Source organism: Aquila chrysaetos, chromosome 22, assembly GCF_900496995.4.
Source record: "Aquila chrysaetos chrysaetos chromosome 22, bAquChr1.4, whole genome shotgun sequence".
Classification (NCBI taxonomy): domain Eukaryota; kingdom Metazoa; phylum Chordata; class Aves; order Accipitriformes; family Accipitridae; genus Aquila; species Aquila chrysaetos.
In genome coordinates, this window is record NC_044025.1 from 14,251,447 (window position 1) to 14,278,627 (window position 27,181).

A 27,181-nucleotide genomic window follows, 5' to 3' on the forward strand; every position below is an offset into this window, starting at 1 on the left:
GCCCAGCTGGGTTAACACTTCCAGAACAATCCCGATGTTTGGAGACTGCAGTATTTTCAGTGCTGCCACATTCAACTTTATTACTGTATCAACACAGTGCTTTGCATATAATGCATGCTTTGGAGATGACTGATGCTGCGGTTCTCATTCTTCAACAAGGGACTACACTTGTTCTAAAACACTGTCATTTATACAAAAGTAGTCTTAAAAATGAGTAAGAACAGGCTGTCAGTCAATATGCAAATAACTGAATGCCGAAACGTGACTTTTATATGAAATTTAAGCACCTAGCCACAATCACTGATTTCTGTCAAGCTAAACCACAAAATAAGATAAACCCAAAGTACTTCTGAACCACCCATGTGGCTTGTACATTTTCCTCGCTGCACATAGCTAGCCCCAAGTACGTGGCAAGATGTTTCTTTTAAATGACATTCAGCAATTAAGTCATAACCTTCTAGCACACAGTAAGTTTACAATGTCTTAAATAATTCAAAATTTTCCACTGCTGCAAAGGGTGAAAAGGTAAAAACCCTACCATGTTTTACATTACAGGAAGGGCTGAAAAATACATAATGTCAGCTTGTTCTGGATAAACATACAAATGCAAACAATTAGTTCACATTTTAGAGGTATTAGTGTTCCCTAGATAGTTATATCTTTTGCTGACTCAACAAGGGAACTAGGGCATCGAGGCATACAGGATGCTCGTGCAACCCATTTTATTAGGTCTACTCTTCCAATACGTTTGGATTCCCTCATTAAGTTTTTCTTACCTATAAAAGTCAGCTTGACTTTCAACACTGCCTCCCCACAACATCCTCACGGACAAACTGATGAAATCTGGGCTAGATAAGCAGACAGTGAGGAGGACAGAAAACTAGCTGAGGTCTGAGGGTTGTAATCAGCAGCACAAAGCCGAGCTGGAGGCCTGGACTGTCACCAGCTGTGCACCCCAGGGGCCAATATTAGAGCTAACACAATTGCACATCTTCATCCAAGACCTGCATGACCGGACTAAGTGCACCCTCAGAAGGTCTGCAGATGATACAAGCCTGGGAGGCACAGCTGACATGCCACTCGGAGGGACCTTGACAGGCGAGAGAAATGGGCCAACAGGAACCTTGTGAAGCCCAGCAAAGGGAAATGTAAATTCCTGCACCCAAGGAGGAATAACCCCATACACCTGTATTGACTGGGGACCCAGCAGCTGGAAAGGAGCTTTGCGGAAGAGGACTTGGGAGTCCTTGGGCACAAACTGAAGTACAGAAAATACTGCTTAAACATAAGAATTTTTTTTTTTTTTTTTTTTTTTTTTTTTAAACTAAGTCACTGTAAGAGTGACTGAACAGCGGAACAGGTTCCCCAGAGACATTATGGAGTCTCCATCCTTGGAGATTTTTCAAAACTTGAGTGAATAAGATCTCGAGAAACCTGCTGTAGCTGAGCAGAGGGGTTGGGTTAGACGATCTTCAGACATCCTTTCCAACCTCAACTATTTGTGATTCTGCACGTGTTCCAGTCCAGCCTCCACCTGAAAGAGATCTCTTCCAAAACAGAAGAGAGTTTGACTTCTGCCTTTCACCCAGTAGCAGTATTTACTTGATGTTCCACTGCTGTACAGAGCTACCAAATATGTATCAGGTGAAAGGCAAAGAACATTTAGACAAGCACGCTGCAAAGAGAAAGTGTACTATACTCTGCCCTCTCTTCCTTCAGCTTAAGGCTGTTCATTTATCTAGTGAGAGACAGAGGACAGCTTTACCTTTGTTCATGTAAACTTAGAGATAGCTTATACAGCAGAGGTGTCCACAAGGTACAAGAATTAGATGGAGACCAGCAATCCCTTTTGTACAAAGCAGACACCAGAGATGAACTGCTCGATTTCTCACAACCGCTGCCAGATTCAGATTGTAGGTCTAAGGGACTGAGGCAGACCCTGAAGAATCATGAACTGCCTGTCATACGTTGCCTGCTATCAATAATAAAATGCCATCAGAGCCAAAACAAAACCCAGCAGTGTTACAAACTGACCTGCATTTCAACTTCTCTTCCCCTCCTCCCATTTCTACGGTATAATGCAACCCACTTACCACTCAGCAGCATTGTAATTAAATAATCAAAAAGCAAACAAATTTCATATCTGACAGTCCCCAGGAGAAAACTGATATACATGAAAAAAGCATTTTAGTTTACTTAGGGCCATTCTGGTAACAACAAGCTCAGAGGGATATAATTAGTACCCTGCAAGCCAGCATATGAAAAGGCTTAATTTAACTGAGAACAGAACTAAAGAATAGCTATAGAAATTAAAAGTGAAGCCCCAAATCCACACAGCACTGCCACAGCTAGGTGGTTTTATGATCAGGAATTCTAAAGTTGTAATTCACATGTATTGTATTCTGATTTCTGCTTATCCAGGAGGGTAGGCATTAGTTTGGACCACCCTGAAATAGCTGAGGTTAGTCTGAGGAGGTCAGTCTGTGGGTCTTTAGCAGTTCTCAGTAGCATGCAGGAAGAGGCACACAACACCGGGCAGGTTAATTCCTATTGTCCAAGTCTGCTGAATAGGTGCCTCCCTCTTCAATATAAGCTATATTCTTCTGCACATTAAATCCCTACAATTGTTTTGAAATGCTTACAGCCAGGAGAAGAAAGCCCTTATATCACAGACACCCCAACTGAGTCTGTGAGGAAAAAAGCATAAGCTATCATAGTCTTGCTGAGAATGCTATGTTGATACTAGAGACTACTATCAGAGAAAGTAGAAAATAGCCCCACAATATTGACTCTGTTGTGACCAATGGCACGTGCTGCAAAGCAGCTTCTTTTAAGCGAACTCAACCTAACAAGGAAATCTCCACAAAGAAGGATTCAAGCGTCAAAGACAGCTGCTGGAGGTGACAACATGGTCCACAGCTCAAGGCAAACTGGATGCTACCACTGTACTGCATTAGACTGATCCCACCGACAGGTAGCCTTTCCTAGAGCACTGTGGCTGATGTGGAATCCAGCACTAAATTTGTTTGAAGTAAGGCTAGATTTTGATCATTTGCATTATAGTACAGGCATGCAAAAAATAATTTCCAGACAGCAAGTTGTTCCAGCACATTTTGATTTTTAAAATACAAAGCAAAGGAAACATTTCAAAAACACGACTTGTAAAGCTTTTGCTGCTCGCTATTATGATTTGCTATCATCAGGACAGCCTTTTTTGGTTGAAAAATGTTTATTGCTAAAGGTCACAGAATTGTGTGTCTCAAACAAATTAAGAAATAAATGGCTGTTGACACTTCCAGATGATGATTCATCTGTCCAAGAGCTCCAATAATGCAAAGCAACACAGCTGCCTCTCAGGTATGCTGCAGACCACAGCAGCCACCAACTAACCCAGAAATCTGTCTTCACTCTCCTATCACTTTGTTAGCCAACTTCTCAAGCCCCTTTGTAGTTACACCAAAAATTCCTTACTCTCAAGCTTAAAAACAGATGAAAAACATAGGAAAGTAACATCTGTCAGAAAAAACACTAATGTGTGCAGTAGCCAGGTTTCCATACTTACTATTTCTATTATTAGCAAAGTCCTCTTTACTTCATGTGAAGCAAAGATTCTCCATGTGTGAGATACACGGATGAAAGAGGCTGATGGATTGGCACTAACATCACCACCTACAGAAACCAGTGTAATGGCAGAACAAGAAAGCAACGCTAACAGAACCTCAAGGGCAGATTGGCAAAGCCCAGTACGTTTAACCCCAACACAGGTCAGTACACAAGAAATGCTAGCAAGAGGGATATAGTCTCCTTGCCAGGGAAAGCCAAGTTCTTGAAGGTTAGCCTTTTTAAAGAGTTATTAAAGTGCTAGAGGTCTGTTTAGACAACCCTCAAGTGAAAGGCCATCATGAGGTACAGCAGAGTATGTCTGATATTTTATCTTGCCAGGGTAACCTCTCGATAAAAAAAATTAATAATAGATTTTTATTGAGCAATTATCCTTTTCATCTTTTGCTTTTCACTGGAGTTTATGATGACTATTTACTGATCTCTTTGGGGAAGAAGCTGACATTTACTGTTCTTACTATGCCTCTCTGATCTCAAATGTGGCTTCTACTATCACTATGTCCAACAGCGATTCTACAATTTTAAAAGAAAGATGCTGTTACAAATTTGTGGGACTAGCATTTGCAACAGAAGCACAGCATTCTGCCTTGCAGACCATGCAGAGGACTAATAATTGATGATTTTCAAAGAAAATCAAGAAATCTCTCCTCATTCCTTTTACTGTTCACAGTTCTGTGGCACAGTGGTGATGATCATCAGCTTGGACAGAGGGTTTTTATCACCTGCCCAATTTAATCATAAGAAACAGATAACCAGAACAGTGGCCTAACAGTTACAAATCCCAGAATGTGCCCTTTTCAAACATACAACACACAAAGTAAAAGTTTTCCTGGAGCCTCTGTTCCTTCATGCAGTTCAGTTTGATGCGTTAAATTATCAATTCTCAGGTATTGGGTTGAAGTGTTTGTGTTTTTTTTAAATACATACAATGGATAAATTAAAACCAGAAATTGGTAACCAGCAGCCTTTTCAAGTCAAGGTCACATGTTTAGGACTTAACAGTCTCCTGGAGACTAAGGATCTATTTAAACCTAGGGAGGGATGTGGAAGTCAACCCCAGTGTGGTTAAGGAAGAATGCCAACTGCTAAAAAAGGAGCAGCAGGCAGCAGGAAACGCGACAGTGCAGATACAGAATGGACAGCAGTGAAGGAAAAATGTTTCATCCCAACCAGTAATTGTTCCAAAATGCATAGATCAACTAAGCTAGAGGAAAACACTGTATTTAATAAAAAAAAAAGAAAAAAAAAAAAAGGTTGTTATTAGCACTCCCTTTGCCTGTGTGTCGTTCTCTTCCCTTGACAATTTAGCTCACTGTCCAACACCAGTAGTCTCTTATATTCATCTATAAATAGATGCTGTACACAAGTTAAATCTCAGCTACTTTTGCAACCTTTGTATGAAAGATGGATGACTGACGGAGAAGGGCTTGCATCTTATCAGAGACAGGTGGAACAGAGCAAGAGCAAGCTGGACAAACAGCATGTGTACAGTCTGATGAGGAGTAGGGGTGGGAGAGCCAGGAGTGCTCTCTTTTGTCTGGTCAGAAGGGCACATCTAGAGAACAGGGAAAATAGATCCACAGGAAACCAGATTTCATTACTTCCACTTTTCTCAAAAGAAACTTGTTTGTACAATTCAGCTGTGGTTACAGCATGAGCTTGTCTAATTTGCTTCTAGACTGAGTAGCAATAAAGAGACCTTGTTAGGAGCGTGTGTTTTTTTTTCTCCCCAGCTTACTCTGAAAATCCTCTAAAGAAATACTTATTTCATATAACATTGATTTGTTCAAACCAGCATGCCTTGCAGACTAATTAGAGATGTACTTTAGAACAAATACTATGGCTGTTGGGTAGTGCTTATTTGAAAGTCAGTATAGGTTAGAACACGAAATACTCACAAGGTTGTTTCCCAGCTCATTTTAGGAGCTTCCTACGTGTCAGATTTTTGGAGGTGTATCCTTTAGTATCCATGTAGAGAGCTCTTTTCCCCTAGCGGAGTAATTTCAGTGGCAGGACTCTTGAACTCTGCAGCTCATAAAGCTAAATAGTCTTTGTAATTTTAAAGGAGAAAATACAGTTGCTAGATCTGATCATAACCCCTTGAAGTCACTGTACCCTCTTCAAGACAGGAGAACTCCAGCTACCTCAGAGGACTTCCCATGTGATCTTTCTAGCTATGCAATGTCTACATGATACAGGCATTCATTCCTCCTTCACTGGATTGCCTTTTCTACCATAGCAAGGATGCAAACTACAAGACAAAGTCTAGCTTAATTTATATCATACAGCATTTAAATGGTTCAGAGAAAAAGATGTCTTTCCTTTCTGCTACAGAACAAGTAAATTCAGCAACTACATCTAGATATTGCTGCTGCAATTACAAGTGGTTGTTTCATTTGTGGTGATGCATTACGCCAGCAACTACACTTCTTTGCACGTAGCACTTAAACCCAATCCAAAATGACTACTCCTGACAGCACAGCACAAAATAAGGAGTGTAGTTGCAAGCAAGTCAGCAAGCAAGAGCAATCAAAGTTTTGGATGTTGCAGATTTACTTTTCAGGAGCACAAAATTCAGGAGAAAAGTAAGCCAAATCATAGGCAGTGCAGGGTGGAAACCTTTTATCAAGGCTTCTTTTACCATTTTCTGTGTCTAGAAAAAAAAAAAAATGCAGAATGTGAGGAGTGAGCTATTCCCCCCTCTTTTTTTTTTTTTTTTTTTTTTTTTTTTTAATTTTTATTCCAAGCATCAAACATTTAACCCTGGGTTTAAATGTTAAGGGCTACACAGGCCCTTAGCAGAACATTAAAACCAGCTTCCCTGTTTATTCACATTGTCCAAAAAGCAGGATAGCCCATGCCATCAGCAGCTAAACCAGCACAAACTGAATATGGAACATGAGTTTTTTTGCTAGACTTTTGACCTTTCAAAGGTACGGGAACAAGGTTCACCTGAGCTCTGCTGTTGGCAAGTAAAAAACCTCAAGTCATCAGACATGTATCTGCAAGTTCATTGATCCCTTAAGTAGGTAAGCATAGGTAGGTAAACATGGTGGAGATGTTATGTACAAATTATCATACCTCTGTCACTGAAGTCATCCACCAGCACTATCTCTGCTATCAGCTCAGGAGGGGAGCGGTTTAAGACACTGTGCACTGTCCGGAGGAGAGAGGACCATCCTTCGTTGTGGAACGGTATTATCACACTAGTGTTCGGAAGCTTCTCCAGGTACAGCTTATTCTTGCAGCTGGACATAGATAGAGCAAGTCAAAAGGCGGTGCCAATACCCTCCAGCACTTCTATATTAATTACCATCAAGTAACTTATTTCATTCTTTACTGCTTAAATTGATGCAAAGTGCCTGAAAAAACCCACCAACTTTCAGGCATTATCAAGCCAGTGTTGACTTGATCTAGTTTACCTGACCAAAAAAAAAAAATAAAAAAATTTCCATATGAAGTGAGGACTGCTAATGACCAGTGACACTTAGCAACACAGAAAGTCAGAAGGATCTATTAGGTGCTGAAGCTGCTTTTAAAGGTAACTTCAGTTATAGCTTAAGATACAAGTCTCTAAAATACTTGCTTTCCCTGTCCTTATACCTCAAAGATCACAAGGAAGAGGAATTTCTACAAAGTTGTTTCAAGAAGTTGAATGTATCTCTTCTAGGCATTATCAGTACATTGGTTTAGCTCACTTATTCCCAGTTTTCAGAGAAGCAAATCACTCTAATCACCTATATAACTGTCATCCAAATTTTTTAAACAAAATGTGCAGGAAGTAAGGATTTTGTGTGACAGCACCTTCCCTAAACAGTCCCAGAAGTTCAAGACATTGTGAACAGTACACAGAAGAGACAGCATAATTGCACGGTAAGAACTGCTCAATAAAGAAACCCACCTCTCTCAGTAACAGATCAACCTCCAACCTCTACCAAAGGCTTCATTTGTCATGCTGGACAATTATTCAAATCATACTTTTCCTAAATAATCGATCTTGTCTTCCCCATTTTTCAGCAAGTCTAGTTTGACACCTGGGATCAGTTCTGCAGACAGAAATGAAGAAGGCTGGGCTTTGAACACAAAGCACTGCAGAACTTGGATAAAGCTGGAGAGTTAGGTCTGCAGAGACCCCATATGGACCCCTTGAATTTGGGGGTATTTCCCCACAGCATTAGTCATCTTAATTTTAAAATAGGGGTAATGCTTTCTTGCCTTGTGCAGGTGTTTACAAGGTAGCTTAATGAAGAAAATTCAAACTGCAGCAATAAGCACGGTGTTTATTTTCCTGCAGGTGTGTCCCTAAGTGGAGTTTGAACCTTGTTGAACAGGTAACACCTAAGGTCATACAGCGAACAATTGTAGTTAAAAAACACCCAGTAGCTGTTCACTAGGGGACAGAAATCTATTACATTCCCAGAACCTCACATGTCCAGTGCAAAACAGAAGTGGCTACGTGAATAGAGATTTTTAGAATATATTAATGACATTGCTAGCAGGGTAGGCTGCCCTCTTTCCACTAGCAGGGGAGGGAGGTCATACTCCGCTCCCCGCCTTGCCACACCACCAGACCTCTCGCACAGCCTGCACCAGAGCTGATTTGCAGACTCTCTCCTGTCAGGCACTCAGCGAGGCTTTCACTACCTGCACAACGCAGTGCGTGCACGCACACAGTAATTCCCTCGCTGTTCCCCGGAAGGACAGATGGGAACGAAAGCTGCTCTGGCAGTGGCAACTTTTTCCTGGTACCTTTCCCAGGGAATGGAGAAGGATGCACCTATGCTATACAAGCTCAATAAATCTGTGGTTACAGGAAGTTACTCTGGTGCCTGCGTGAAAGGACAGTAGCTTATTCTGGGTCTAATGAATTGTCTGGGGATGCTGCCAAGAACTTGCAGGCTATGGCTGCAATGCACAGATGCAAGATGCAAGATAAAGCTGCATGGACTGCTTTCATCCAGCCCTTGGCATTGCAATCTTAACCTTCTTCCGAGATAGCTACTAGTTATAATTCTGTTCCAATATGAAACAAGAGCGCCCAAGTCTCTTCTAACTCTTCTTAAACTGGAATTCTCATTTTCTAACTTTAACAAGTGGGAAACTTTAGCTATTAAGTTTAACCATTAAGCATGGAGAAAAATTGTTTCCCTCCAGCTACCACATCTACAATTGCTTTACAAGACCTGCAAAATTAGTATTTAATATTAAAAAACCCAGAAGCACTTAAAGCAAATGTTAGCAGGGGAAGACATGACTGTTGAAACAATCGTATGTGTGTACCAGGCAGATCCAGTACATGCCCTCGCCCAGCCCCTCGATTCCCACGATTAACAGAAAGCAGAGGTGACACTCTATTTGGTATACAGAGGTCCACACAAACCATCTCAGATGGCAGCAAACACATTGGCTGCTTCTTTGTCCTTCCCCACCCAGGCCAGCTGTTGGGAAGAATCCCAGCTGGGGCCCCAAAGCTTAGGACAGGACAGTTGCTGCATTTTTGCCCAGTTCACCTTCTCCTTACACTCCCCGCTGTCTGCGGGCACATCTCCAAACGACAAAGTCTCTATTATCTCTTACCATGTGTAAAAGACCAGGTAAAGTAAGTGCTCTAAAACACAGCTCCCTTCTTTCTAGAATGCTCTTTATGGACTTCATCTCAGCCTAACTTTGTTATAAATTGCCCTCATCAACCTCCCAAATAACACAAACCATACCATTTCAAGTATATCTTTTTTTAATAGGCACAGGGAATGCACAACAGACCTTTTCAGTCGTGAATTCCTTTACTGCAAATCTCCATTATACGTAACCCCACTCCCTGCCCAGCTAATCCTAGCATCCATTACACACACACTGTTTATCCTCTCCTTGAGACCTCCACAATTATAACTCACTACAGTGGGAGAAAGGATGTGTCAAGCAACAAGCAAACCAGCTGCAGCAGCATCATTAATCACAGCTTAAGTTGTTGGTGACCCAGACACTTCACTTATTAATTTTAACTGGGGACTGGAGTTAGAAGTTTCACATTTTAAAAAATTTAAGTAGTAGAATTAGCAACGAAGAGTCAGCAACTCTGGGAAACAATGGGGAATGTGAGGTAATATATTGAATCCTCAGCTGAGGAAATACTGGCATTGTCTGATGTTTAAATTCTCAGAGCCCATGGCAGCCCCTATAAATGGAGGCCAGGTATAATTTAGGTTAGCAAACTCAACTGTATTTCCTAGAACTTGAGTACAGGCTGATCAACAAGCATCTTCAGCTACCTGATTTATCTCTACGTTTGAACATTTCAGCTGCATGCCTAAAATATTTATGGAGCTATACTCACTACTCTGGTTTATGAGTATATATTGAGAAAGGGTGTCAAGCCAGTGTATTTGATTAGTTTGCTGTGACAGCTGAAGAGGTAATCTCTCAAATGTGCAGCTAACAAATTATAAAACCTGACTTCTGGAAATTATATCTCATGAATAAAGTAGATGTTGAATTCAGATTCACTAAATTGTGATAAAAACGGCTTTACACAAGCTTCCATTCAAATGTCTAACAATGCTTTCAGATTAGAACCACACAAACAGCATTTAAAAACCTCTCAGCTTTGTATAAATGAGGGTTAAGTCCTAACTGAAGCATTTTTGCTAAAGAAAAACTCCTTCTGGCTTGCACAAAATCCAGTTTGACACCATCCTAAGGGATAATGTCCAAAAATAGATGAACTCAAAAGCCAGCATTCAATTGGAACTAGTTTCTAGTCGTAAACCCTGAGGAGGTTTTTTACTAGGAAGATGTCTAAGAAACTAATCCATAAATCGGAAGGATTTCTGATAAAACTCTTCATATGTAGTTGAGTGGAGCGACTCAAATCTTGTTCACCTCCTGAGCATTTCATGGTCATTTCCAGCTAGTGGCCAACATTATTACTAAACACCTGTCCAGTTCTTAAGTCATCACCTGGGTACACTTAGGACTCTTGTCAACTGAGTCAAACATTTACATCAGTTTCCACTACAGAAAGAAATAGCTCTACCTTATTAGTTGCTAAAAGCTGTTGGCTATGTCAGTGGGCTCAGGAACTGAACTGTCACATTGTGAGAGGTGAAGGAAGTAGCCACCTCTGGGTTAAGTTCAAGATCTCTTCCGCGCAGGGCTGCAAGTTTTTGGTAATTTTAAGTCTTTTAGAATCAAAAGGGGATTTTTTTTCCCCAGATTTGGTCTCCTATTTACCACTGCAATTACTATACACTGTTCTTTATTAAAGAGACAGGACCCAGTTGTGAAAGGACTGTGTGTGATGAACAAAAGTACAAGAGTCCATAACAAAAAAAGAGCATGCTCCTGCTGACGTGGTAATTTATAGGGCTTGTAAACCTTCACTCGTAGAAATGCAAACTATATACTCACTTTGGATGTCTGATGTCTGGCAGGGAACGATTCAGAGAAATTTTATCACTCACAAAGATATTAAAGCCATTTTCTCTGTATGCCTGGTCCACTCGCTCTGCATCAGTCATTGGGTAAGGTTTTCCCTGTTCTCCATTTCCTATAGATAGACAGAAAGTAAACATGCATCATTACTACTAATTGGTGCTTAACTGGCCAGAATGTAATCCATATATCAAAAAAGCAGCAGTCACCTTATAGCCCTTTGAAAATTCCTTCATTAGTATTGTGCTCTATGTCACATTTAGCACTGGGTCAACCATGTCAACCTAACTATTTTATTTGATAAGCAGTTTTGCTACAAACCACTTAGCTGTGCAAATTGTAGAAGTTAGAAGCCTTCCTTCTAACGTCAGACGAAGGGGCTATGGCAACATCATGGAGGATCTATAGAGTGTGGTTGTTGGGTTTTTTTTCACTGCAGGAAGAATACATATGGTTTGAATACCTCATCACTGTTGCTTTTTCCAGCACAGATGGATATGTATATTTAACAACCTGAGCTCTTGCACAGAGGAGGCAGAGCCCTTGCAGACACACCAGTGTAAAGCTGTGATGTTAAAAATGGGCCCTTTTATGTGATGCAAGACAAAACCCTGAACCATGGAATAAAACTTGCATGAATGTTACAATCTAGAACATTTTTCTTATCCCTCTTCTTCCTTTCTGGGTCTCCCATTTTTGGGAGAGGTACAGGCACACATTTTTTGGTAAGTTTTTTAAAAATCAATACTGCACCTATCCTAAAAATATCAAGATGTTACCAATAGATTTTCACCTCAAAACAGTTATTATGGAGTTGGGGAGAAAGGCTTTAACTGGGATTAACACACAGTAACTGCTGCCTCACGTCAAGAACATCATCTTGACCCTGAAGTTGAACATGCTCTTCTGCACTCAGCCTACGAAATAATATCAAACTAAACTATAATCTGTGTTAAAACTTTTTAATAGTAATCTTACATACCTACACGCTCAGAGTCTCTCCTTATAGCTTCTTTGTTATGCCAGTCCTTTTTCCTTTGTCCGACACCAAAGTAAGGGTCTTTCTTTTGCCTCACATATGATGCCTTTTAAACAAAAGATTGGATATATTAAATACACAACATGTGAAACCTTTCCTTAACAGCCTCCCATTCCTGTAAGAGGAGATTAAACATGTTCTGTAAGGTAAGACCATCACAAGCAAGTAGTTTTTACCTGAAATGGTTGAGGGAGAAAGCAAGTTTTGCTTGCCTCAGAACAGTACTTTATCTATAGCTGTTAAGTGATTTTTTTTCAGGGCACCATCATGTATGCAGACCAGTATTCTTAATCAGGGAATCTATTAAAAACTCCTAGTTTCATTTTGAAAACATCCAATACATCTTACATCCTATTTAATTAACAAAAAAGCTGTAATGGGAGACCTATTTGCCGGATCATTATTAATGAGCACACTACTATACCTGAATAAAATAAAAATAAGATTTAAAAGGTCATTTATTAAGACTCCTGCAGCTCAACTTAAAAGCAAATTTTACACAAGGCATGAGCCTGCACTGAACCCAATTACAGCTCATCTTTTCAGGATGATGTTCCTGAAATTCAAAAGCAATGGCTGCTTTGGAAACAAGTTCGCAAAAGATGGGGTAAATTCAGGATCAAAGAGACTATGGTGTGTGGAAAGAAAACCATGATACCTCTCAAACACTGACATCCCCAAAATCCAAGGGGACAAAAAAACTCCCAAAATATATTTAAGTAGGTTTTAGGGTCAAGAAGAGAACATCTTCTCTGAGAATGAGTTTTCAATTATGTAGTAATATGCTGGTAGAGTATAAACGTAAGTCATTTGTAGCATCATTTGTAGCATCGTTACTGCAGAAGTAGTTACACAAAGAACTTAGAGGTTTTTCCTTTTAATTCCTCATGACCTGCAGAGAGTACTCCACAGGGTAGAACTTCCTCAAAAGAAAAAAAAGCTTCCCTCCTTGGAGGGCAAGAGGTTTAAAGTCTCACTAATGGGTCAATCAAACCAAACAACCACCAAAAAGCAACGGTTGGCATAGTAACCTTGCAGGGTTATCAGGCATCTTTGGCATCTGGGACACAGATATCATTTGCCTGACTAGTTAAATTACAAACTCTTCGTTTTCATGTCTAGATTTGTCTTGGGAAAAGAGGACATTTTACTTGTTATTCCAAGGCACTAGACTTCAGCTGATGCAGTTCACCTCACTGCAGTCTGACAGATAAACTCTAGCAAACCTTGCTGTGAAGGTTTTGCAGATTATCCCCATTGCATCACACCTCTTCTGCAACAGTCAGCAGGAAGGGAGTCCAGCGTATTAGCTTACAAAACCATCAGTGGAGACAGGTTTCAGCTAAGATGTCAAAGTGAACTAGAGCAGCTGAATGCAGGTACATGCTCTATTCCACCTGCTCTGTTATGGGTGGTAACCCTTAGCAAAGGACCTGCATGAAAACCTTGAGTTGTGCCAGTTGCATTACCATGCCAAAGGCTAATAAACCAGTGGTCTAAAAGTAATAGAGCTCAACCTGATTAAAAGCTGCCCTGTGAACTATTAGAACTCCCCCTCCCACACACATAAGACATTTTAAATCAATCTAGGTCCTTTCAATGACAGATCATAAAATGATTTACACTCAGCTTCTTGACATTTTGCAGGTGGTAACATAGCTAGCAGAAGTCAAGTTTCATCCATGAAACCAGACGCTGAGTTATACATTTCAATTAACTAACATCAATACTCAGAGCATTTGCCTTCCTGCTCCCTGCAATTTAATTTTATTTTCACTGAAGGAGAGCTGACGGGCACTTAGGCTGGACAAGAAGTCAGTCACATAGCTGGTTCACGATGTGAACAAGTATTAAGGAACCTCCACTTGTGCCACCTGGAGCTAACAAGGATATTCTCTGAAAAATACTTATGATGCAGGAAGATGGAGGGAAAGGAACTCTCACGGCAGCATGGGAAGAGCAGGACCATACTACAGGATGCAATTAACAGTGGTGAAAACCAGACAACTGCCAGAAAAGGCTGGTTACCAGGAAAGGTCAGTTACACCCAGAAGAAAAGTGACCACTGAGAAAAATCCCAGTAGAGTTATATTTAGATGGTGTACTTGATTTCTTCCATTTATCCCATGATTCCTTAATTTTCTTCATCTTTGTTATCTGTTCTTTTATTTTCCACCCTGATGAAGCTATATGAATCAAAAGCAATAGCTCATTTTTATGTTGTTAATTACTGTCCCTCTAGCACATGAACTCTACTCTTCTAAATCCTTACTTCTGTTCAAATACAGAAACTGGTAGTGTACCTTCCTGAATTTTACTCTGGACCTATCAGGACATAAAATTAAGATCGCCACCAGCAATCCAATGTCTTCAGTTCACCTCTGACTGCACGTGTTGAAGATTTACATTTGCTGAGGGAAAAGGGTTTCATGAGAGGCACTGCAAAAGCCTCACCAATTCCCATCATGCAGAAAAAGGTAAGTGCAGCTCCAGAGCAGCAGAGTTGTGGTGAAGAACCATGTTCTCCCTTTCTGGAAGGGCTCAGCTGAACTCACCAGAAATAAATATCAAACTGAATTGGTCAACCTGCCTTGTGGTTTTCTAGCCATCCCATTAAACACCACTGTTCTTATGTGAATTTCTACCTGCTGATAATGAAAAAGTACTTTTAACTGTCAAGATGAATGTGTGAGCCAGGAACCAAATGTGCAAGAAAGCACTGGGAGGGCAAACTGAACCAGTGGACAACAGCACTTCTGGGGAAAAACTAAGCATGCAGCTAGTCCTTGGGTCAATTTGAGGCTGGTGTCAGCAACACGATCACAGAGCACCTTGAAAAACATACAGGGTATATGCTAACACCAGCCAGAAACCTAATGTTTGCTCCACCACAGGAGGTTGCTGCTGCTTTTGCATAGTGGGTGCAAGCAGAGGTGGTTTGAGATGCTTCCTTGGGGTGCAGTGAGCCAGGGCATGGCATGGGCGAGGGACAGGCAAACCCAACTTCAGCATCTACCCATGGCTCTGCCTGACCTAATGTTCGCACAAATAATTTATGCAAACTCTACCTGACTTTTGCTAGCTCGTGCCGGCTAATGTGAGCAGGTCTGGATGACAGCTGTGTGACAGACAGACAGTAGAAGTGGCAGCTTGGTTATTCTTGGTATAAAACTGATCAAATTTTCAGCACCATGAAGCAGCCACCTTATGCTACTGCAACAGTCCAGCACGTCTACTTTCTGGTCACCACAGTGGTTTCTAACTTTTCAGACAACATGCCACCCTCCTGATCACCCCCACTAGATAACCCACAGAGCAGACTACTGTTCTGTGAGATTTTTGCCTCTGTTTTGCAAGATCCCTGCTTTGCCAGGCCTGCTCACTGGACAGTTTCCTCTCCAGCATACTCCCCTGCCAGGAAAAGTCCTGGAAAGCTCTTGCAGACCAGAGCACCTTCTTGCCAGAAGAGTTTTGCCAACTTTCTGAGCACTAGGCTTGCGCACAAGTGTCATACTGGGCACAGGAACAACTGGCAAGTCTGAAACCTCAATATTTTAAGTCTCTTTTGTCTCTTGTTTATAGCACTCTGGACTGAATGAGCACACCAGGAGAATCATTTACAATGCCACTATCCCTTCTGCCATTTGCTGCTATTCAACACGTGTAAACCCCCTATCGGCAGTTACTCTAGAAAACCCACTCACTACTGAAGAGGAGAGCATTGCAAGAGTGTCTAGGGACTAGATCTAAAAGGCAAAATACACAGTGCAACTCAGCCTCATGACACCCACTGTGCACGTGGTAACTCGGCACCCTATGCCAAGCCCCTATGAAGTGACTAGGAGAAGTCAGGCACTCTGGAGAAAAAGAGGAAAAAAGAGAACCACTAGCAAAAAGACATCCAAGCTGCCTAACAGGGCACTGGTAAGAGTGTTTTAAATCCCACCTCTTCTTGGCACTCAGGCAACTTAAACTAGAATTGCAGAGGCACCCCCCTTCCCTCTGCACTCCAGTCTGAAAACATCCCTTAGAAGATACACTGCTGCAGGTACCTGTGTGGATTGCTCTCCTTTTGAAATACGCTAACGGGATGGATCTTGAGCTGCCCTCTACAACAGCTCTCAAGAGATGGGAGACAAGTTCGAAGTACACCCCAAGGGACTCACACCATCTCCAGCATCCTCCAGAGGGAAGCCACACCACTGGGCTATCGGCTGTTTCAGGAGGGGCACCTCACACCATTACAAAGCTGTACCACCAAAGCAGCCAACGCTCATCAGGCCAAGCAGCAACCTAAAAGCCATTGAAAAGCAGTTCCAGCCATCCCTGCTCATGGTGAGCACCCCCAGGCTCCGGGCTGGAGCTGCCCTTGTATTTGTGTACTCGATATAGGATAAAGTGAACAGGGAAGTAAGTTCTCTGCACAGCTTCAAGCTATTCTTCAGAGTGGTCAGCAATATGCATTTAAACACCCTCAGAGCAATCAACAACCCAACGCAAGCAATTTTAATGCTGCAATACTGAGTAAAAGCAGGCAGTAGCATGCCATCCTCCAGTGCTGTTAAAGAAAAAAAGGGAAAAAAAAAAAAAAATCACAGAGACTGCCACTGTATTACGTACAGAGCCCAAATCAGACAGGCAGACAGCAGAAAGTCTGGTAGATAGATGTATTACTTCTCTCAGTCCCAAATAAATTTACTCTCAAAAACATCTTTGAGCTGAGCTAAGCTAAACCCTGTCAAGGCCACACATGCCAAGAGAAAAAACTTCAGTAATTTGCAAACTTTAAATTAAGAGGGGAAACTATGGAGTACATGCATCAGTTATTCAGACCTTTCTGAACTGTAGTGTTGGACTTTGGAGGCACATGGAATAAGAGTTATTGAACCTTAAGTCCTTAGGAACAGGCGCTGTACAGCTCTCAGTCTTGGAGACTTACAAGGACCCACTTTTCTTCATGTTGGCACTGGCAAAATAAAATGAAGACTGCGTGGGGTGACTAGTTCTGTTCCCCTGCCTGTAGTGCTCATGATGTTACTGCCCTGTACAACTAAATCCAAATGAGATTCACACAAGATAAAACACAACATTAATCTCTGTTGGATCCACATACCTCTCTAAGTGGCTTTTAGAATCTTAAAGGGTAGACATAGCTGCAGATGGTCATGACAGACATGCTGCATTCTGGAGCTTTTTCGGTCTTAGGCAGAGAAGTTAAATTAGTCAATCCAATTCAGAAATGCCCCATTAAATTTAATTCAGCTTGGGTAAACGTTAAGAGATTAGAATATCTCTAACTGCATCCCTTGCAAGCAAATATGTAATGCTTACATTGGTTTTGCAGGTCACTATTAAAACACCCTATCTGAAAAGTCTGCTGTGAGTCACTGACAAGTTCTGTCAACAATGTCTGAACATTAACTTTGAAGTGACTTTCAGTGCTAGAAAATGAATATCGGTGTCTTTGCTTCAGTGACCTTGCCAGCACCCATGATCCGCATAGCCCCGAAGGGAAGGTGTAGCTGCATCAGGCTGATTAGCATCGTATTTCTTGTTAAGAATCACACTTTCAAGACCAACTTAATTTCAGCAGACTACCAAAAAAAGTCAGTGTGAATGACAAAACATTGCCTTCCCTCCACTTGACTGCAATTTTTATGCTCATGTCATCACTATTAGCAGAGCAGTGTGTAAAGTTGCGGGCAACACGCCATCATGGGCAGAGGGAAGATAGGCATATATGCACTCAAAGTCTCTCTCATTGTGAAAAAGGGCAGGTTGCTGACATCGATGTTATTTTGGAAGCTCCTCCCCCCCCCCCCCCCCCTTTTTTTTTTTTTTTCTTTGTAAAAGATGTCTGAGCTCTAGAAATCCAGACACAGCACACAGGGACCAGAATGTTGCTTTTTTTAGTGGTTTCCTTCAAGGATGCTGCATGGGATTTGACTCAATTATGCAAATTGCATAACTTGATGATACCCCTTCAACAGACGCTCTAGACTGTGATATCAAGCAATCTGCAAAACACAGCAAGTTTCCTAGGACTGACTTTTGCCTTAACTATTAAACAAGCATCTCATTTGCAGGGAGCTATGTCTTACATGTAATGCTATACTTCATGTCAATTTTCACTTTTATCATAATTTCTCATTAATTCTAACTGCGTAGCAGGAGGCATAACATTTTTGTCCAAACCCCACTGGCACATCCCACCTGCATCTGCATTTTAACTGTGGAATACAGCGACCATTGTTTGAACATCGTGGTTATCAATGCTGCATGGTTAGGGATCTGGACTTCTGTCCTATAAAATAGGTCAGCAAGGCTATAGCCTTTGCAATTTTCTGTTTTGCTCTACTTTAGCTTCTCATTTTGCAAAAATCTCTTTGTTTTTGAAATGGTCAGCTGTAAACAGCAATGCGAAAAGCAGATTTGAAAGCATGAAGGGTTCATTATGATCATCTAGTCAAGCTATGTAAGTGCACAAGCCATTGAATTTTATCCATTAACTCCTACAGCAAGCCCGTAAGTTCTGTTTCAGCCCAAGCACATTTTCTTTTCCTTAAGAACTGCAAGTTGTTTACCACTAAGGAGTGATTACTTCTCCAGCAATATCTTAAACTAATCTCCTGCCTGTTTCCATCCTTCACTTTTTAAAAACTGAAGATGAATTAAAGTAGAAAAGCATATTAAGCAATACATTGAAAATGGATTTAGACAGATTGCTGTAAATAAGCCCCTTCTGTTGTCTACCATGCTGTTACTTAACATGCCGCCAAAGCAACTGATCAGTGTTCAAACGCCAAATGCACAAAAATGGAATTTTAATTTTTTGTTTAATCACTATTTAGTGTGCCTGGCTCCAGCCAGAATAAAAGAAGGGTGGATGGAGATGTAAGCCAAGAGTTTTCTACACACAAGGAAAAAAAAGATTTGCTGAAGTGCATACGCTAATCATAATGCTGTACAGATCTCAAACCCTGTTCAAACATTTGTTTTGCTGATTTATTATTTTCTTTCAAACCAAGGAACTATGATCAGACCCAAGGAGCTATGACCTTCAGAGACAGCGTTAAAAGGGGCATCTGTACCATCCCAAGTCTCTTCATTTATCCCAGCACCTCAGCAAGTGTATCTTGAATTTATATCCTACAACAAGAAGGCAAAGATGACAAAACAATCCAGAAAAACATCAGGGAAAGGGAGAGCAAACAGAAACCATTCCTCTATTTAATAAAGGAAGTTGCAATCTGAGGTGGACTCAGTGGAAGACACAAGAACTCGTAGTTTGGGTACAACCTAGTTGTCACAATCTGTACCATGGCAAAGCAGAAATAAGAAACATCTATAGGCAGCTTCTCTCCTGTCTTCCAAAACCTAGAGTACCCAAAAGGTTTTGGAAGGCAGGAAACGTGAGAGAAGCCAGGTCTGGCAGAAACCAGGAAGAATCCTCCCTCTCACTGCAGCAAGAAGCCTAGATTTTAATGACTGTGGGACCATCGATGCTAAAGGTAGGTAATCCTTTCATAAATAAACAGATAGCAAGTCTTACTGCACCATGAAGAAATAAAATTATTTTTTGGTTTGTCAGAGATCTATTAGCATGTGTTGAACAACAAATTGGTACAACACCCGCACAGCACAAACAGTCTCCATCCTTTGTACTGGCATGAAAACAGCTGAGCTTTTCAGATGATCTAATGAAAAATAAAATTATCTCCAACGTCAGCTGGAGGCGTTCGTCCTAGGTCAGGAAGCCAAACATAACCTTGTTCAGTCTAAGCTCTTCATTTACTGGAACAGGAGATAGCACACTACTAGAAAGCAAGCTGCTAAAAGCCTGTTGTGCGATCTACCCAAGTGTTTTTGAAAGGTTAATTTTTGAAGCTATTTCAGTCCATCAAAAATTTAAAAGCTACATTAACATAATCCATACCTTCAACATTTCAGGAACTATTAAAAGGCAACATGGGACTAAATGGCAGCACATCATATGGAATGATTAAGTGCTTTCAAAGACAAAAAAGCCAAGTACCTCTTCACAGCTGTGCTGTGACTCAGATCCAAGCAACAGGTTCAAACGAGACCTAAAAGTTTCCTGCACAATGCTGCCGTTTGGCTATCATACTCTTTTTCCCAACTGAAACACCAGTAATATTGAAATCCACACGTTCAGATTTGTGCTCTTCTTTGAGAAAGCCACACTTCAGGGTATGAAAACTGCCTGCTTCCTTCAGAAAGTAGAGCCACAAATACTGCGGGCACTTCTGGATCAGTCCTTACCACACGTCAGCTGATTAAACCACAGCCAGACCAGAACCAGCTGAACAGATCAGTGCATACAGACACAAAGCAGAGGCTTTTCTGCAGAACACCCGGGGACACTTGGTAGCTGCTTGTAGAGCTGTTAGAGAAATATGTTCCTTGCAGAACGCCAGGCATGCAGCTCCTTGGTGGACAGGACAGCCTATTGCTTATGCATTACCCAATATTAGCTGACGCTGTATTTTTTAATGCAGAAAGCTTTTTGTATCAAGTGCTAGAACAGCACTTGCTTGAACTGAAACTTTTCCCCTTTTAAATTCCCTCAGTTAACAAGTTTTATTCAACCTCAATTGCTGAAAATCCCTTAGTACAAACAAAATTTTATCTAGCAAGAAGTCCTGGTTCATCAGGTGATTAAAGTCTGAAGACATCAGCTGAGGACAGCGATATGACATCCAGCTTGGTCATCTTTCTCTACCAAACACTTTACACTTTGTTCTTCACTTACCTTTAGAAATAATATTACGGTCTTGCAGTGTTTGCTGTTCTAAACTTACTATTTGACTAATTCAATCCAGGCTTCCAAATGCACAGTGCCTTTCCAAAGTCAGCGCAGAGCACCAAGTGGTGAGTTCTTCCCCAGGTTTTAGCACACCTTGTGACAGCATAGCAGTTTCAGTCTCAGACTTGTTCTTTCAGCTGTTAAAACCCCAGCTGGCCTAGTTTTAGACTTCAGAACAGGACTTGTTGCTTTCTCACCTTTTCTGTTCACTAAAACAGCCCTTTCCATTTACAGAAATGCTCCATTTCCCACATAGTAGCATGTCTGAGGGATCTGCTCAAAACTGTAGAATAAGCTCCCGCAGGCATTTAGTTGCATCAGAAACCTCCTCGTTTTCCCCCTCAAGCGATAAGCAAATTTCTTTGACCTTGCTTTAAAGATACAGCAACACATTATAAAATTCCCAAACAAGACATCACTCCCTGGGCTACCCTCCGGTTGAGATGGGAGACAACCCGTTACTCACCCTGCCTGAGGTACAACAGCCAAAAGGGGCTTTGAGAGCAAATACATAAAGTATGAAGATGTAATCTTCATCAAAAGTAATCTCTGAACTGCCATTCCAAATGAGATTAAAGACTTCCCACCTTCCCTTTCTGCTTTACATGCTTTCTGGAAACTTAAAACTAGGCAAACTCTCCCAAGGAACCAACATACATGTAGTATTTTATTGTGTGTCCAAGAGCTGGTTTTTGACCACAACTTTTGGCAGAAGCTATGAGCATGAGATCCACAGAGATGCACTTTGTTTTCCACAGCATTTAGTGCTATCTGAAGCTGTCTTAAATACAACAAGCCTTATATTCACAGAAATAAGAGTGAACAAGCTGGTTTGGAGATCAATTTGAGAAACAGACATTTGGAGCAGAACCCTCCAGATGTCTGCATATATCCATGCTCCATTTAACAGGAGCAAACAGCACACAGGCTGTAGTGGTTTCCTATAAGGACAGACTTTGGAGCACTGTTTCTGAAATCTGATTTACCAGTTAGACTTACAGATTATGCTGCATATGCAGAAACACTTGAATAATCTGCATTAAGATTTAATAAAAATGCAGGATAAAAAACTTATTAATTCCATCATTTCCATGAACTCCCTGTACTCCAGCTATAAACTCCCAATCAGATTATAGGAACATTAAGCCAATCAAGGACTGCTCAGATGAACACAACTTCCAAATATTTTGAATACTAACAGAGAATCAAACCATACATCATACCAGCAGAAATGCAGAAGCCTCATTAAAGATAAACCACAACAAACATCCCATATATCCTCAACACAGAAATACTACACAGAAGTGAAATTCACAACACTCAGACAACCAATACAAGATTACAACTAAGCTTGGTGCTGCACGTAGGTGGACCTGGCAAATGTGTGACTGCAAATTTGACTTTGTTCAGTTTAGGAAAAAAAATTACAGCATTTGTAACTATTTGAACGATGAAAGAACTATGACAATTTGTGTCTTTCATCAAATGGAATCTACCCAGATGGGCACTGGGTCCTTGCGAAACCCTGGTATAACTCCTAGTATAAGCTGGTATTAAAAAAAAAAAAAAACCAACACCACAACAACAAAAAAAACCTACCCAGAAAAGAGAGAGATGGCTGCTAATACTCCAACAATCTTTGAACTGAGGACAGGACAAAACCTACCTGCAAGACACCCAAAGGAAGAAGTCTAAATATTTTCTGCAGAGACAGACAAATCAAGAGAAAACCACTTGATTCTGGGACTTATCAATGTGCAAATGATATCATCAGGATGCCTTGCACTTTGTTATAGAGAAAGGCACAAGTAAGACACAAGACTGCATTATAACATGTTTTCTGAGGTAGGATGAGCAAGGCAGTTGGAAAGCTTGTCAACAGTTATAGTTCATAATAGTAAACAAAACTGATATGGATTTTGCTCAGAAAAGCAGGCAGAGCACTGTAAGGTATCCATAAGCCTTGCAGACCTGCAGCAGTGTTTGCAACAGCTGACAGCATAGATCAGATATTTACCTTTCTTCCCAGAAATTGGGCCGTGCTAAACTTATTCAAGCAAAATTCAAGAGCACGTTACAGAAACTTGATGCCCTGGTGAGGGGCAAAGGTTTGTCAGCATGCAGAGTACACTGGCTTCAGAAAGTTTAATACTACTGTTCTGAAATGCTCCAAAAAGATAACCCCCCCCAACATTTACTGCTACTGAAAACTATATTCAATCCATAAAAAAGCTATGTGACAGATATGACTCAAAAACTGGAATAAGAACCATAATTCCCATTTAGTTGTGTGCCAGGTAGTGAGACTTTGTGTTTTATGTCAGCAGACAGAATGCTTCCCATAGCAAGCTGCATATCAAGCTTAGAAATTGCTTTTTCCCTAATGTATTTTGAAATATACTAGAAAAAAGTCTGTATTTTGCTTTTTTCCTTGAGCCCTTATCCATCATTAGGAGTTACACATAAAATTATAGAAATATCTCCTATCAGAAATTCAAAAGGAGGCACAATCTGAGAACAACGATGTCATCTGCTGAAAAGTCAGACCCAAACCCAGAGGATGTCAAATCATCTACCAGCAGCATTCACCTGCTAGTACAGGAAATAATCCCCAGACACGCTGCGCCAGCTCATCTTGCTCAGCAGATCACAGTTGCAGTTTAACAATAAACTGACCCTGGAAACATGGCCAGGTGACACAGGACCCCCCCACACCTCCCCTGCTGAATAAAGACCCAGGCCAAAAGGATTCTAGGGCGAACTTCATACAGACATCACAAGGCTTATAGGTATTTTCAGAGTACTTTTCCCCAGTTATGTCCTGCTACCAGGAACAATACCATGCTCATGTAATACTTAAACATCACTTGAACAAAATAGTTCCCACTAACCCCACTAAAGCAAAAAGAATCACAAGCATTTTCCCATTTTATTTTCCATACTCTTCATGAACTACCTTCAGTGCTGACACCGCTTGCTTGCCTCCCAGTCACTGGGAAACCAACAGTACCTATAACAATCACTGTGACAGCTTTGGTTTAGGAAAAAAATAATTTAAAAAAATCTTTTTTTTTCAATTAAACATTTACTATTACTTCAGGTGGTGCTCTGAAGGAGCCCACCTTTTGCTTTGCTTCATGGTTCACACTGTTAGCACTGGTCTCAGCACAGCTTTTTGTTAGCAGCAATGCAGCAAAACCACATTTTTCTGGTTTTCAGCAATAGAATACCACTGTTTTCCTTTTAGCTGTTTTAAGAATTTTAAAGTAAATTCTCTATCAACTTCCTGGCAGACTTGATGCTTTTTGACAGTGTTATGTTAAACTGAAAATATCAGCACTAAAAAGCAACATTTAACATGCTTCTTCTTCCCAAGAAGTTATTTAACTGCTGCTCAGACAACTAGTACATCACACCCAGCAACAGCAAACGGACAGATCTATGCCAGGATTAATCACACTCCCCTTGGAATCAGACTTACTGCTATTACCCCAGTTACTCAAAAAAATCTGAGCCGTGCTACCACCAATTTCCCCATTTATGTTGTCAGTTAATTTGATGTATTTGTGCTTTGTTTGCATTTCCAGATTCTCCTTGTGCAGAAGGTGGCACACAGAATTACTGCCCTTGATGGTGAGGAGTCATCCTGCTGTACACTGCAGTGCAGAGCAGCTGGGCAATAGCTGTAGGAGACTCTTGTACCATTACGGTGTTCCTGGAAGCAGTTCTCCTCATCAGCAAGCACGAGCCGCTCCTTGAGACCAGGCACAAGCTGCATTATTCCACTGGGAACAAAAAGCCGAGCACAAAAATCCCAACTTCAGTCTTCAACCTCTTCTAGGAAACCAAGCCACCACTGATGGGTTGTAAAGATGACTTGCAGAACATGCACATCACACGATTAAGGACTAAAACCCCACCATGAACGATATGGGGAAGGTTATTCCATGGAAAGTTCTGGGCACCTTAAAAATAAATTGCATTTACAATAATGGATAGACACTTCTCACCAGTTAAAAGCCGAAGTGCCAAGTACACGTACCCAGCAAGACAGCGTCTACCACCCTTTCGCCACTCCTCTCTCCACAAGGAAAGCATTGGCAGAACTCCCTGCAGTACTTGTGTGTACTGTATGTGCCATCTGATCACACTTCCCAGGTTTAATACTTCTCTCCTAAGCAAGCTGCTCGAGAGGTCTCACTCTACCCCTTCTGAATACAGTGTGAAATTGCAAACATCATGCATCTTTATGCCATCCCAAGGCTTTTAATTGTCCATGCCTCTATCCTGGGCTGAGATGAGGCTGACCCAAGGCCAGGAAAGATCAAGTAATCTACACTGAAATGCTGAATCTAGAGGCTAGATCCTGCGTAGGTACATCAGTCACTCTCTAGTAGTGATCGCCACTTGACATGGGCAGCTGCAAGTTGTAACATGGCAAGGAACTACCTGATCGCTCATAGTGCCAGCGTGGCATGAGGGCACACTGAGCCTGGTTAGGGTACAATAGGGAAAAAATAGAAACTGGTAAAATAAATTGGTTGGGCCTGGGAAGAAGCTGGTTGACAGTCTCAGGGCGCTTGTGGAAGATGGATGAGATTTCCAGTAACTGAAAGACAACGAAGAGATCTGGGGAATTGAGGAAGAGCAGGGCTAGGGATGCAGATACTGAAACATTGTACAATTGTACATGCCTAAAAGGTGATGAATTACTTTTGAATGTCACCTTAAAAGTGACGAACAGCTACTAACTACAGTAGTGTCAGGATTAAAAACTAAGAACAAGCATGTTCTGTGACAGGTAACAAGTGGGCAAACAGGAAAGAGGAGATGCACCACTCCACTGAATGACACAAACCTGAGTATACCGAGTGTTGCTACAGTTAATATCCAAATTGGAATTCACTCAAATCTAATAAAAACTTACACATTTTGATGCAAACATTCAGGTTGTGTCAAAACAATCTTTGCCAGCATCTTTCTAGACCCTGTAAAATTATCTATCGATTTCGATACTGGAATGAAAAGTATGCTTGTTAAATCTGCTGATGTTGCCAGCTAAGTGGAGAACAGGATTAAAATTCAGAAGTGGTCCTGACAACAGAACAATGCACCAAAAAATTTGGGATACAATTCAAAGGGTGAGTAAAGAAGGCATTAACTGTACAAACACAAGACTTGAATGACTTCTTATGCAGCTGTTCAGCTGCGGTTTTATTGTCATTTCTGGGTGATGACAGATCACACACTATATGAATCTATGTCCTACTGTTTGAAAAAAAGCAAGTTTCATCCTGAGATATTTACAGAAACATGCAAAATAATGGATGCTGACTAGGGCAGAGATGACTGGGCAGAAAGGGAGGGCAAGTACTACAAATAGTTCTCACACTTTTCCACACTGCTGCAAAGAAGAAAATGGAAAAACATGAAATGAAAAGCACAACACATGAAATTATGGAAGAGGCTTTTCAACTACATGAGAAATTAATATGTTCCATCTTGGCCCAAGAAGCAATTAGACTTTGAGGAGTCTCATTGTACCACAAGGGTCTTAAGGGAGGTCTCTCCCTTGAGAGTACACTGGAAACATCGAATTCCAGAAATCTTCACTGTTCCCTTTCTGGACAGGGCTATGGCAGCCAAACAGTCTCACAAGCATTCAGTAGGAATCACATTAAAATATACCACAATATTTTACTGTTTTCCTACATCTACTCTAACTCCTGTAGCACAGTAGAACTATATTCCAAAGAAATTATTTAGAGCATTTACTGTCCTTCAGGGTCATTACAAGAGCATAGCAGTTAGCCCTATGATAAAATATAAATTCTCGTCTCTACAGCACATAGTCTGACCTTGCTATAATGAAGCTCCATGGGACTGAGAAAAATTGCTGTATAGCAGGACATTCTCTGAAATAAGATATTTTGTAGCTTGTAATACCAGAATAAAGAAGTACCCAATTTGACTCGAACATGTTATATCTAGTATTTTTGAGTGTCACTTCATATTGAAAGAATACTGTTTAAGCATTGACAAAAAAAGAAAAATCAATAAAGAAATAAAATGCATTGTTGTACATAAGATACAGCAGAGAATGACAGATACAAACTCCTCAGATTTGCTTAGGTGTTTGTTCTAGCAAGTCTTATTAAACAGGCAAAACAAAAAGTTTACACTGCTAGGACTATTTCAAAGAGGGTAGGCTACTAGCAGGCCTTGTTACAGAGCATCCAAGTAATTCATTGTATGCATGATCT

General features: G+C 40.9%; 1 protein-coding gene across 1 annotated transcript in view; it reads right to left on the minus strand.

The window, feature by feature from the left end:
* Positions 1 to 27,181, minus strand: part of GALNT10 (polypeptide N-acetylgalactosaminyltransferase 10) — a 91,093-nt gene that overhangs the window by 36,549 nt on the left and 27,363 nt on the right. Inside the window, exons 2-4 of the mRNA XM_029998053.2 lie at positions 12,035 to 12,137; positions 11,029 to 11,167; positions 6,703 to 6,869 (exon numbers count right to left, since the gene is read on the minus strand). Coding sequence (XP_029853913.1) covers positions 6,703 to 6,869; positions 11,029 to 11,167; positions 12,035 to 12,137 — 409 coding nt within the window. The remainder of the gene's footprint in view (positions 1 to 6,702; positions 6,870 to 11,028; positions 11,168 to 12,034; positions 12,138 to 27,181) is intronic.